A 13,823-nucleotide genomic window follows, 5' to 3' on the forward strand; every position below is an offset into this window, starting at 1 on the left:
ACGACCACAACGACGGACGATGGACGACGACGGACGCCAAGTGATGGCATAAGCTCAGTTGGCCCTTGGCCGGGTGAGCTAAAATGGGACCATTCACTCACTCAGAATGAATGGAAAAGGCAGAAAAAACGTTAATGCCAATAATATAATGAAATTTACACCAAGATCACAAAATAAATATAAAAAGCTTGAATTGAACCAAAAAAACCTTAACAACAATGCTGTTGACCAGATCAATTGGGCTACAGACACTACACATGAATTGTATCTTAATAAGCCACTATGGTATAATGTTTATATGTTTGGTGTTTTCGCTGTATAATGGTTAATAAAGTGCTACTTTGAAATTACCATCTTTTTTTTTTTTCACAATTTTTGTACTTTTAATCTATCTGATTTTCCGAGAAAAAAAATGCATTTTTGGGAAAATTAATTTTTTTTTGCATAAACTTGTTCCGCATGCCAAACTCAAAACACTGTTGCAAAGTTCAAGTGATTACCGAGATATTGCTATTAAATTTAAAATGGCCGCATTTTTCGGAGTTTTTTCGGAGAAAATTTAGCTAAGGTAAAATCAAACATCAGATGGTACAGGTTTCGTACGAATCGATTTTTCAGTTTCTAAGAATTTGATCGGACAAGTTCACTCGTCGGAAGACAGTTGATAACGAAAATAAAATAAATAAATAAATAATGAAAACGGAGTAAAACAATAAGTCACCGTCACTTCATGATCGATGATCTAATAAGATTAGAATGATTGTGTTCTTGATAATAAAATTTAACAGTCTTCTTTTTTTCACTTCTCGCGATAATTTTAGTATTAAATGTACTAAATCCTTATAAGTTTACATATGTGACTAATCTTACTGTCATATATATATGTTCTATGTTAAGAGCATGCCTGTGCGATGATTCAGTTATTCCGTCTGTCTGTCTGTCCCCGCATGTTTTGTTTGTTTGTTGTTGTTTTGTTTTGTTTTGGATTTTTTTTTTGGTACATATATTTATGCAATGAATTAACGCACTTGGCACCTATCGATCACAGATATTCGGTTAAACCCTGATTTGCCCACTTTTCATTGCCCAATAATCAATCAGTTACATGAACAAAAAGGACAAAGGTTTCACTGACCATGAAGTTGTATAATCTGTTCCGAATTTATAGGTGTCGTACATTTGTGATATTTGCTTTCACTGTGTTGAGCATTAAATGTACATGTGACAACATTGAAAGCAATATGTTACTAAATTACTAATATTTTTTTTTATCTTATTAAAGCATTTTTTAGCATAATTAAAGTAAACATGTAACAACATTAGAAAGTTCTTTTAAATAAACTCCTGAAATCAAACCTTTTCTGTCAAACTTGTTCTGGATGTACTGAAGTGCTTCAAGTTGAGCCATACTTAGATTTAATGCTTCAAACCTTCTATTTATAATGCTTATACTTTCTGAGTAAAATTGATATTTATAAAATGACAACATGAACAAATGGCAATGCATTTTCCGGAAATAAAACTTGGATCTTAGCTTGGCGATTTAATATTATTTACATTATATTAATTATTTATCTTAGTTAATTTCAACACATATGCCATTGTTTTCAAATGCAATTTATGATACATCACTAGTATTTGTATATATTTTCTGTCACTATATATATTTAATGAGAATAAAATAAAGACGTAAAAGATTCTGATAGGTTTGATATTCCAAATATTTAAAAAATGGTAATTTCATTGAATTTGAAAGGTAGACGTATTCGAACAAAATGTATTAGACACTTAATTAATAGTATAAAAAATTCTAAATGATACAATTGGTTCCATTTAATCTTTTAAGTTTGTTTATTAGGCGCAAATATGTTCTTTTTCTATCATATTTTGCAATTTTGTTGCCCATTTCGACAAAAAAGTGCACATTTTGATGAATTAGTTTGAATTTCTTAAACTGAAACGAATAAGTTTTGTATCCAACATATCTCCTAATTTCATACGCGTATTTTTCAGTTTCGATATGACAATAATGAGTTTTTCATAAAAAGGGAATTTTCGGATTTTCATATTTCCTTCAATCTTCAATTTCACCTATAATTGGTACCGTACTTCAAACAAGCTTTTTGTATATTCAAATACAATTATATAGTGTCTTAGCTTTCTAACGATCCCAAGTAATAAATATTTGAACTTTTCCAAGTCCAAATAGGTAAAAAATTGCCACCCCAACCCATGAAAAAAGTACCTCATGATCCCAAATGTTAATTTTTAGCATACACATATGTCAGTTTACTTTGTTTTGTAGAAAGAAGAAGTTCGCAGAATAAAAAAAAATAAAATATTGATTTTTGTCTCATCTAGGTATAATAAGTAGCCAAAAAATACAAAAATGCTTCAGTTTATTTTTTGGCGACAAAAAAGATTCGTAAATGGGAGGTATAAGGATACATGAAAATCATAATTTGGTTGATGATTGGTGGGGAGGGGTTGCACGGCTGTTATCTCGGTCCACGTACTAATATAAATGAATTATTTAAAAAGCTGAACAAAAACCATCAAATATGAATTAGCTATCAAAACATGTTGTTGGTCCATAACGATGAATTATTTATTGTCTGACATTTTCATAAAACTATTCCATGTAAAATGAAAAACTGGTTGACGCATCACAGGAATTGATTAATTGATTTCTTATTTTTGTACATTGGCTTGATATAGTAAATGCTATTCTATTTAGACTAACATCTATGCATTTCTGATCTTTTAAGATATTTTATTTTTTATTCTCTGGTATACCAAGAGAAACACGGCTCCTAATTTGAAATTCAACAATCATAAGACTATAGCTGCTGCTAAAAATAGAAAATTGATGTAGACAAGTAGATAAAAATAAATCCTAAAATATTGCATTTCTTCTAATTCATTGTTATTCAATATTTTGAAATGTTTAATAAGTTGAACGGGTAGCTGGTTAAAAATGAAGATGCCATATCTAGTACCCAAATACTTTAGTAGTACATAGAGTTCGCCATTAACATCTTTGCCATTTTCCCGCAATTTTCAAAATTCCACTTAGTCATCGATATTTAACTAATTACTTATTTATATCTTGTGTAAAGCACCGAAGTAGTTACCCTTAAATGTTACGCGGTCTCTGTTCTTGTTAAACAGTCTTGTTAAAATTATCCCAAGTGTTGATTGATCGAACCTGTGGCATGAACCAACCTTTTTCAGTCGCCCTGGGCATGGTAGATAATTACGTGAATTAGGAAATTCCATGCATCCAAACTGTATAGCGCATGAAACCCAAGGACGCATAATATATTTCAAAGTGAATTCTGTCCGTTTAATTGTCACCCAGCCACCTGCGATTTCCGGTACACGAAACGAACAAGGATCTTCATTAAGAAGTTTAAAAAGATGCCCGCTTGTACGACCTGCTATAGTGCCATCTCCGTTCATAGATTGTATACCATGTCTAATAGCATTACTGAACAGTTTACTCGCATTGTTTGCATTAACTAACACAGAAGTGTCTGTCCAAAGAACAAAATCGTATTCTTGTAGAATTCCTTGTAATAGTATAGGTTTCCAAGTATAACTTTTTAAATTCCGAACATGCTTTGGAAAATCTCCAAATTTGAATTTCCGAATTTCACATCCATTGCACATGTTTTTGACTTGGTCCTGAAGTTTTTCTGAAAATCCAAGATTATAAAGTATAACTTTCATTGTTGGAAATGCTTTTAGTAATGACCGTTGTGTTATATTCCAGTTCTGTTCAAATTCCCCAAAGTGATTAGCCGAAAATCCACTCACCAATACGGGCATCGAAGAGCTAACGTTTATGCTAATTAGACTGGCTACACCTTTATCGTCCAGTTGCAGTTTTTCGAGGTACCCCTCCGGGACAGTGAAATTGTAAGAATTTACTTTTTCAATGTTGTCTTCTAATTTTTCCGGAAATGTTGTATTTGGGCAATCTTTCAGGAGAGATATATCTCTATAACCATCATTGTGTTTCAATTTTGGATACGCCGCTTTGCTATCATTGTATGTCTTCGACTTTTTTGAAACCATAAACGGTTTAATTTTTGAATACGTCGTTCTTTCAGAAACATAATATGATTGTATAGAATGAAGAAATACGACAGCTCCAATAATGACAGGTATCAATACAAAATCCTTGTATCGCATCATATAGATCTGACCAAATTATGAAAAAAATAAGATAAATATTATTAAAAGTGATTTTATGTTGAAATAATACGTTTACTGCAACCCCATGAATCCCAGCTCATAGTTTTTTTTACATACAAATTGTTTCAGGTACCCTGATACTTTTTGTATCTTTTTATAAGATTGTCACCAAAACATATACAAAATATTTTTTTAATTTTTGACCACTTTTATAAATGTACCACATTAAGTCGTGTTAAGATGTTTTGAATTACATTATCCAATTGAAACAAAAGATTGGGCTAGAGTGAATATCTATAGATGAAATGGTTCCGGTTTCATAAAACTTGAGAATTGAGATGTTCCTCAAATACTTCCTCAACTCAAATTTCGACCAATCAGATCACAAAATTGAAGATTTGAGGAAAAACACAGGACTTGAGAGGAAATTCTCAACTTAAGATTTGTTTTTGAAACCCAGGACAGATGTCTCAACTTTGATATGGTATTAAAATCTATGGTAAAAGTTTTTTTTTAAGTTACATGCATCCTCACATAAACTGCAAAATTTACATACCTTTGACTGTCGGGAACCCTGGAATATTAGGTAAACATTGGCTAATACGATATTTTCTGTTTAAAAGTACATTGTATTGGTCCATGAGCCACACACATGCAAATACATCCTTGGTACCCCATTCCCTTTGCGGAATTTTTAATACCACATTTGTTGTTATTATCTATAAAACGAGAATTGATGTTTGCCGACTGGCAATTACTGCAAAGTGTGAAAAATTTCATTTTAAAATATACCACTACAGTGAATTTTGAATTTTTTTTATAATTTTATATTTAAATAATAATATTGAACTTGCTAACCATTTAAAATACAATTTTGTTACACTAAACTATCTTCCAACGTTCCTAATATGCTTTGAGTCCAAACATAATAATATTTACCAAAGTCGTATGGCAGTTGGAGTAAAAAACCTACCCTTACCCCCAAAACAAAGCAACGGTGTTATTAACAAAATTATATTTTGTGTCTTTAAATTGTATAACTTGTCAAATTAAATGACAACTAGATTCAATTTAGTAAGAAACGTATTCATGTATCAAAATTTCATTTTTTTAAATGTTTGATTGTCTAAAATCGTTACTGATAATACATCTTTCAATTTTCCAGAAAGGACACATTGCAAGTCTATAAACTTATTAAAATCTTGTCATATGTGTATCAAAAATCAAATAAGGGAGCTGTTGAATACTTACAATCGCATATTTATTTTGGTTTCGTTTCCACAAAAGCAGTATTCAAATAATTGAATTTTAATATTGCTAGCCTTAATTTGCTTTAACCTCAACATTTGTTTTCAAAATGATCTAAAATATTTAGTTAAGGTACACGAAATTAGAGTTCTTCCTGTTAACGAAACAAAAACATCAGTGTGAAATTGAAATTTATATTTATGACAATTCAAAAATCAAATATTGCTGGTGGTTCAAAGGTTCCTGAAGGTAATCACAAGCCAAAGGATAAAAATTGCCTGACTGGAATCATTTCACAGATTATTTACCAAAATTTGCAGTCCATTCTTTTACAAAATTCAAAAGCCCCTGAAACACAGAGGCTTCACTACTTGTATTGCAGATGGTCAAATATCTTGGTGCCAGATCTTTGATTCCTTTTTTTATATTATAAGTTATTCTTGTATACCAGTAACTTTTGGATTTAAACCTTCCTGTGTACCGGAACTTGCAATGTAGGATGCACATGGCAGAACAAAATCATATTTTAGAAAATCAATTAAACCACTGTACTACTATAAAATATTGACACTTCATTATGTCACGATCCAAAAAAATATGTCAAACTTAATTTAACATACACAGCACTTTGTAGTCAAGTTCACCTGCTAAGCCGAAATGCTGTTTTTGTTTTTTTTTTTAAATGTATTAGTACATATTTTATCACTGGTTATCAATGTATTTTTTAATTTTTTTTTTTAAATCTTTTATTTTCAATATGTACATTTGTTAGTCCAAAATATCGGGTACAGGTACCTTATCCCGATCTCGTTAACATTAGTGTCACAGTAAAGTTATCCTAACAAATATGGTTGTTAGTTTTTGTTAGTACATATCACCAAATAACCCATATAAATCTATATAAAGATATGTCTTTCAATAAATATATAACATGATTATATTTCAAATGACAATATTTGACAACAGCAAATTATGCTCTTAGGCCAAAACTGCAGATTAAAAAAAAAGGGGTTTGATTTCTATAGTATGAAAAATGATATGTATGTACTACCCCCTTTCAAAGGGAAACAGAATAAAATCCAGGATAAATTTGTCTGATTATGTGTCATGTTAGCAATACAATATGAATAATAATTCGTGTTTGTTAAGATACGTATATTTCATTTAATATACTATCTGTATTAAAAAAAACATTTTTCTATCGTTTGACAATCAAATCATGTATATGTTATGAAGTCAAGTTTGTTCCATTCATTACTGCATTTTGTTATTTATTTTTGACAACATAACATTTTTTCTAGAAAAATATAAATCTTTTAATACATTTATCATACTACATATTACTTTTTCTTTAAAATATCTCATATCATAAGTATACTGTTTCAGGCTCAGAAAAATCAAGTTTGTGTCTTCTCCTTTAAAAATCCTTGATACATCACCAAATTTATACTTATTTAACAATAGACTTTTATCATTTGATAAAAACCGAAATACTATACCTTCAATGAAACGCTGTTCAACTTCACAAATTCCAAAATAAATTTCTAATGTTTTTGTGTCTATGGTTATTTTCAAACGGCAACCGCTGTAATTTTGTATTTTTCGTAACTAAAAATTTGAAAATCTCTCTTCATTAATTATCACTAAATTTTACTGTGCTTCTCATCTTTTCTGTCACTTTGGAATATTATTTTGTATGAATACCTGATAATTATATTCTGCACCCTTTGTCTTTCTATAACAGTTTATATTAATGATAGAGCAAAGTGGCAATGAAGTTTACTTTTCATCAAATGAATACGGTCTTTCCAATCTAAATAGTGTTGATATAACAGTCTTATATTCCATAATGTTTACTGGAATATTAAATATATTAAGTAATTCTACATCATTAACAAAAAATGTTCCTTTCGTAAACCATTATCTAAAAAATATAGGTTTATTTTCAACAATAATATTCTTATTCATCCATATTGGTATAGATACTAAATAATTCTAATCTGCACTGTCCTCTCTATCTAAAACAATTTCCATGCACTTAATACATCATATCAAAATGTATTTCTTATACTTGACAACATTTTTGTAGTATAGTTATGTCCAACATTATATAGACTTTCTTTATCTAACATGGTATCCAGAATATTTAATCATTTCTATTCCTAATTGAATACTTTTCTTATCAATGTGTACTTAAGTACAGTATTAAAAGAATTTACATCTATCATCTTTAAGCCACCATGAAAATTATCCATATATAGTACTCCCTTCTTATTTATCCTGGAGAATTCCATACAAAACATAAAATATCTCATTTATTTTCCTAACTATATATATTATAGAATTAGGCAATGTCATAAGCAAATAGTTCGAACAGGAAGCATAAGTGTTTTGACTACAGACATTTCCCCTATAACTGCCAAGTTTCCTTTGGACCAAGTTGTGGCAAGGTTTGTATCTGAAGTAATCTATCTAAACTTGCTTTCCTTGATTACTCTTTAATAGTCTATGGCTAATATTTTATTTAGATCTACGTCAATGTTAATGCCCAAAAGTCTTATAGTATTTGATCCCCACGACTGTTTGTCATGATATAATATTTCTTCACTATACTTCTTGCTCCCAATACATACCACTGGTGTTTGAGAAAAAAACTAATTTTTAGCTCCGATAGTTTAGCAGACAAATCTAGTTCTCCCAAAACTTCAGTAAGAGAATCCTCTCTTCTATCTAAAATAAGGGACGTGTCATCAGCAAATTGTGTTATTTCTATACTTTGAATCCTACTATTTCCCCTTATATTATCTTAATACAAAACGTTTTGCACATAAAATGAAAAGATAAGGGGATAGTGTATCTCCTTGTCCACAACCACGGCAAAAGCTAAAACATTCATATATATTACCTCCTTTGGTCTTATTGAAACTATTGAGTTTTGAATGTGAATTATCACCTAAGAACAGACAGATTAGAATGAACGCTTATACATTTTTGTACATTTCATTATATAAACCCATAAAACAACTGACTACAAAAATAAAAATGTGTAGCCTTTTTTTTCTTAGGTGTATGACATATTTCATGAATGAATTTGCACGCTTCTTACAAAGGCTGTTACTTATAGTTACTCTTGATAAAGTAAAATAATCAGAAGTGCATTCGATACTAGAAAGAAAAAGAACGAATATGGTGAAACGTAACAATTGCACAACCGTAACGTAAATACAAAATAATAAATAGTTTCAGAGATCACGCACCAAAAGGTCTACGATAAGCGTGAATAAACCCTAAAGAAAGCTCTGAGAACCCCCGACAACAAAAGTAATGAAAGACACGATAGCTGAACGATGGAAATTCTTGTATGATGGACACACGAAATATTGTAAAAGTTAAAGTACGGTTGAATATCGGTAAATAAATGAATACCGAAGCGTCAATAATGGTGCTTCTTTTAATATTGATTAGAAACACTTAAAGTGTAAACTAGGACATAGCGATACTATTTCCAATAAAGGATAACTAGATTAGATCATCCTAAGTCAGTACCACTGATTTGTATACAAGTTTTACATATAATTTAGTTATATCAATCTTTACATCATCAATCGTAGGGTCGTGGGATCAAATGGTTGAAGTTATTTCTCCTCTTCTTGTAAACAACTCTTTTTATTGCCTTTGGACGCGTTGTTTTTTACCAAATATGGCGTCATTTAGGGAAGAAAGAATTTTAGTAGTATACTGTTCTAGCCTTTTCTAAATTTTGGTGTTTTATAAATTTAGTTTTTGCATTCAAAAGTTTGTGATTGAATTTCGGTAAAATAGTGATTGAAAGTGCTACCTAAGAGTTTTGTCGGATACCCTTTAGATACTTCATAAAAACTATACCATCTGTAAACCTGTTAACGTAAATGTTTTGATGGAACTTGGCATTAAAAACATAAAAAGGGATCCAATGGCGCCGTCAGTAGCATCCCTACCTGGTGCATTTTTTTTTATTATTATTTAGGTACGTTGCAAGTTTTTTTCATATTCTGCGTAACAATTATTTTAAGGAAGCTATGCTTGTGTTTATGTACAAGTTAAGCGTTGTCGCTTTACTTACTGTAATTAGGGTTATTGATTCTGTATTATTCCTTATAAATTTTCAATGCTATTTTAACTATGAAAAGATAACCGAAAGTTTTAAAATAGGCATTCCTACCTGGTAAAATTTGAAATTACCTTTTTCACAGATAAATGCCAGCAAGCATCTTTGGAAATTAATACCATTTAGATCTACTGAGGCATTATTATATTCTCGAACCTTAAATCGAACGATTCAGTTGTTAATTATTAAGAAGTGAAAAACTGAATTGTTTGTTATTAGTGACACTCAAAGTGATCTTACTCCTGTCGAAAAATTAAATGAGGTAAAACATCCGTTTTTGTTCTATTAAGCAAACTATGGACATATCTAACACTTATTACTTTAACTGGTATACAGAGCTATAGAGAATTCAAGTTTTGTCTTAATCAGGTCAGAAAGAGTAGAACCACTGTAAGGTATTCATGACATTAATTTGAAATATAAACCCAAGACTTAGTGTTAAAATTTTGAAAGAAGTTAGAGTCATCTATTGCTGATGGGAAAAAGGGAAAGTTATTTTCACTGTCTTCTTCAAGTCGTTACAGATTGATTGGTTATCAAATATGTTATTTCACGCACTTATTTTTACTTGCTTCATGAAATCTATTAGATTCCCACTTCATTTTATCTCGCAACTACATATATTTTCAAGTGCATCGTAATTAGAAACATGTTTGTATTTGCACACTTTATGTTCAATTGTTAATACTGCGATACTTAAGGTTATTTTATTTTACTGTAACGTGTTATGCGTAAAACTTTGATCGTACTAAGATTAAACTCATATCATCGGATGATGCAAATGCACACGTTTGCTATTTTTAGAGGAGAAATATGTACAAGCTAGTAACAAGCTCTGCATAAACACGTATTTAAAACATACGTTGTTGTTGTTGCTAACACCCTACCAATATGCAGCCAAACTGACGATTAAACACCTGACCAAAGCTTATCAGTTTAAAAGAAAATGTATCTTATCTCGAACATGCAGAAACCTTGTTGAACATACACACACGTGCACTTACCTGTGTTAGAACCATCACAGACCCAGCCAGAAACTCCCTATCGACTTCGAATGACATGTTCTAAAGAAAGATTCAACTCGATAATTTAAACCCTGTTGGTTAGACACTGTTTGATACAAAAGATATTTCAAACCACTCGCATCTAGCAGCCGTACCGCTGTAATGAAAAAAATATCTTACCTGATAATTCAGAGATGATGGTGACAAAAATGAAATTTTATACCAAGAGTTTTCTGCTTTTTATACCCGTAGGCATTCGGAACTTCTTGGTGAAAATTTGCAAATATATCTATTAATGTAGAGAGATATTAGTAAACACACTATGCCATTGCCATTTTATTTAAAGTATAAGTGCTTTATGACTATTGTAAACAAAGAAAAAGAAAGTAAATACAAAAAGAACGCTTTAGCGTTTGTTGTAATTAATGCCGTTTTTTTCTATATTACCATTCGCGGAACCTCAATATCAGTTTCATATACCTGTTCTAGAAATCATGTTTATTTTGATTTTTTTCAGGGTAAAGACAACTTAATTATATTTTTGATAATCATTGAACATTATCAGTTTAACAGAGAGCAAATTAGTTTAGAATTAATGGTACAAAACTCCAACGCTTATTTTCACATTTAATAGTATGTTTGAATTTAATTAGTCCTAAATTAAAATAAAATATATTGTAAATGTTATTGAAAAATTGCTTTAAGATATAATACGTTTTAAAGTATCATAAAAGATTTTATAAGCTCATGGAAAGAACCAATAAATTATCAGGTAATAATGAAATTTCATAAGTTTTTTAAAGGATCAGTTTCGCGAATATGTCGTGAATGCCAAACGTTACTCAACATTTTGAGTGTCATAAAGAAATCATAAATAAAATGTAACAGTTTACCGATATTGACGGTGAAAGAGTAATCAAGGGAACCAAGGTTCTAGCGGAAATCAAAGGAATATAATCCAGGGACAAAGACCAGACATGGAAAACAGACATACACAACAAAGAACACTAAGTAGCTAAAATAATATATACATGGTAACAAAAGGAAATGAGCAACTCTGACTCCACTTAAAACTGGGAGCATGGACGAGGTGCACCGGTAGCGTAAGCGTCCTCTGCCTTTTTAGAAACATAAAAAGTCAAGTCCGAGGTAGACAAACGAGGAAAGAAAACTATGACCCGTTGAATAAATAAGTTTTTATGGTGCAGATGGATACACCGTAACAACCACGAGTTCATGATGACGACCATAAAACTTCTGTAGTGATGACTTCAATCTCGTAGCAACAGAAGCCTATTTGTTAGAGTTCTAGCGCGATACAACAAGTCTGCGTAGTTTCGGCAAGCTCTGGCATAACGTATGAGTTGTGATATGAACACTCCATACGCAGGTGCTGAAGGTGAAAGGAAAATTGACAATTCTGAATGAAAAGTCATCACGTTTGTCGTAACGTTTGGTCAATAGTTTTCCTTTCTAAGTATAGGTCAAGATATGAGGCTGACTTCACAGTGTCTGTAGTATCCTTTATCTCAAGTTCTTTGGGGTAGATGTGGTGTATCAAATCCCCAAAATTAGGATTGTTTAAAGATAACACGTCATCTATATAGCAGAAACTGAAATTAAAAGATATAGCCAAACGATATTCTTTATTTCTGATCAGATCAGCTATGAAGTCAGCCTCATAAGAGGAATAGGTCAGCAAGTAAATGAGCACAATTTGTTCCTATTGGAATGCCGACCGTTTGTTGAAAAACACGCCCATCACACTGGACAAATAGGTTGTCGATTAAAACTTCCAGCATTTTGTAAACATCTTCCTCTGTATATTTGGTAAATGATTTGGAATTCTTTCTTACAAAGTATGAAGAATCTCTACCAAGAAGTATATTTTTGTATCTAGGTGTACCATCTTTTTTGGAAAAACAACGATGTATAATGTTTTTAAGTCGGGAAATAACTGAGCATGGGAAATAGAAGTATACAGTGTTGAAAAATCATAGGTTTTAACGCTATTATATTCAGATAATAGTCTTGAACTGGTTGCACCAAAAGATCTTTTGAATTTTTCAGGATCCACATTGAAATAATTCCACAACGGGAGTAACAAGTGTGTGGCAGCATTGCAGACCCTCTTTGACAGTTGTGAGTATAGAAGTTAAAAGTTTTGAAAAAGGTTTGGTGGTACATTTTGCAGATCCAACTATTAGACGTTGTTTGTATGGATTCTTGTGGAGTTTAGGAATCCAGTAACTGCTATATTCTACTGACATTGACGGTGAAACTATTACAGTCTACCGACATTGGCGGTGAAACTGCTACAGTCTACCGACATTGACGATGAAACGGTTATCAATCGACATTGACAGATAAACTGTTATAATTTACAGACATTGACGGTGAATCTGTTACAGTTTACCGACATTGACGGTGAAACTGTTGCAGCCAACCGACATTTACGGATAAACTATTCCAGTCTTCTATATATGAAGGAAAATGCAATTCTTGTGAATTGAAACTATGGTCATAGCTTAATGCGAGGTCAGCAATATCATCATGCGATATGACCACAGTTTGTTCAATGTTGTAATATGTTTTGGAGAAAAGTGATTTTAATGATATTCACGAAATGAGGAATTACATTGAAAAAACATTAGTCCAATGATAAAAAAATGTCAAAATTAAAGTCGTGAGTCACATATATATCTTATTTTTATCAGACATAAAACATGGTAACCAGCTCTTCTTACTTGAAGAAAACTTGAGTTTTAAAGGTACTTGTGACAGCACGATAATTTTTAGGTTAAATCTTGAGATGTAATGTATTGCGTATGTTAAAAAAGATTGTAAGAACTTTCATGTTTTACTGTTTGTTTTAATAAGTGTCCTAAATAAATTTAAGGGTTGAAGATAATCCATTTAAAGATACAATTCATTGGTATGATAATGGTTGTCAATAATTGTAATTTATTCGTATTAAATCTAAAACTTTGATGCATAAAATCCTGCCTATAAATGTAATTTCATATCACTTTAGTTAAGTGACTTCGGTCCGATGTCCACTTAGTAATTGATTTTAGTGATTCTATTTAGTTAGTTCTAAGAGATTAAAATATTTAACACATTTTCAAAGAAGAAAAAAAGATAATTGACTGAAAGTAGGTAACCTGAATATCATAACAATTGGTTAAGATTGCCAACATTAAACGAGTGCATGGAACAAGACT

At 31.1% G+C, this 13,823-nt stretch overlaps 1 protein-coding gene across 5 annotated transcripts; it reads right to left on the reverse strand.

The window, feature by feature from the left end:
* Positions 1–1,071: 1,071 nt before the first annotated feature.
* Positions 1,072–10,856, reverse strand: LOC148617331 (uncharacterized). Of its 5 annotated transcripts, none has more exons than XM_088584962.1 (3): positions 10,600–10,771; positions 4,757–4,774; positions 1,072–4,206 (listed from the first exon to the last, which is right to left on the reverse strand). In XM_088584962.1, exons 1-3 carry the CDS (start codon positions 10,654–10,656, stop codon positions 3,103–3,105), a joined length of 1,179 nt encoding a protein of 392 aa, XP_088441088.1. In that variant the 5' UTR covers positions 10,657–10,771; the 3' UTR covers positions 1,072–3,102. The 5 variants fall into 5 exon arrangements, with proteins under 5 accessions (XP_088441088.1, XP_088441089.1, XP_088441092.1 ...); XM_088584966.1 differs by lacking the exon at positions 10,600–10,771 and adding an exon at positions 10,780–10,847 and having other exon boundaries at positions 1,073–4,206; XM_088584964.1 differs by lacking the exon at positions 10,600–10,771 and adding an exon at positions 10,780–10,834 and having other exon boundaries at positions 1,073–4,206; positions 4,757–4,957.
* Positions 10,857–13,823: the final 2,967 nt, after the last annotated feature.

This window comes from Perna viridis, chromosome 5 (genome assembly GCF_037379345.1).
Source record: "Perna viridis isolate PV_CMFRI_1.1 ecotype Kerala chromosome 5, ASM3737934v1, whole genome shotgun sequence".
In the NCBI taxonomy this organism is placed as follows: domain Eukaryota; kingdom Metazoa; phylum Mollusca; class Bivalvia; order Mytilida; family Mytilidae; genus Perna; species Perna viridis.

Coding starts and splice junctions, on each gene's coding strand:
- LOC148617331 (XM_088584962.1), bottom strand. CDS start 10,656: ATGTCATTCGAAGTCGATAGGGAGTTTCTGGCTGGGTCTGTGATGGTT.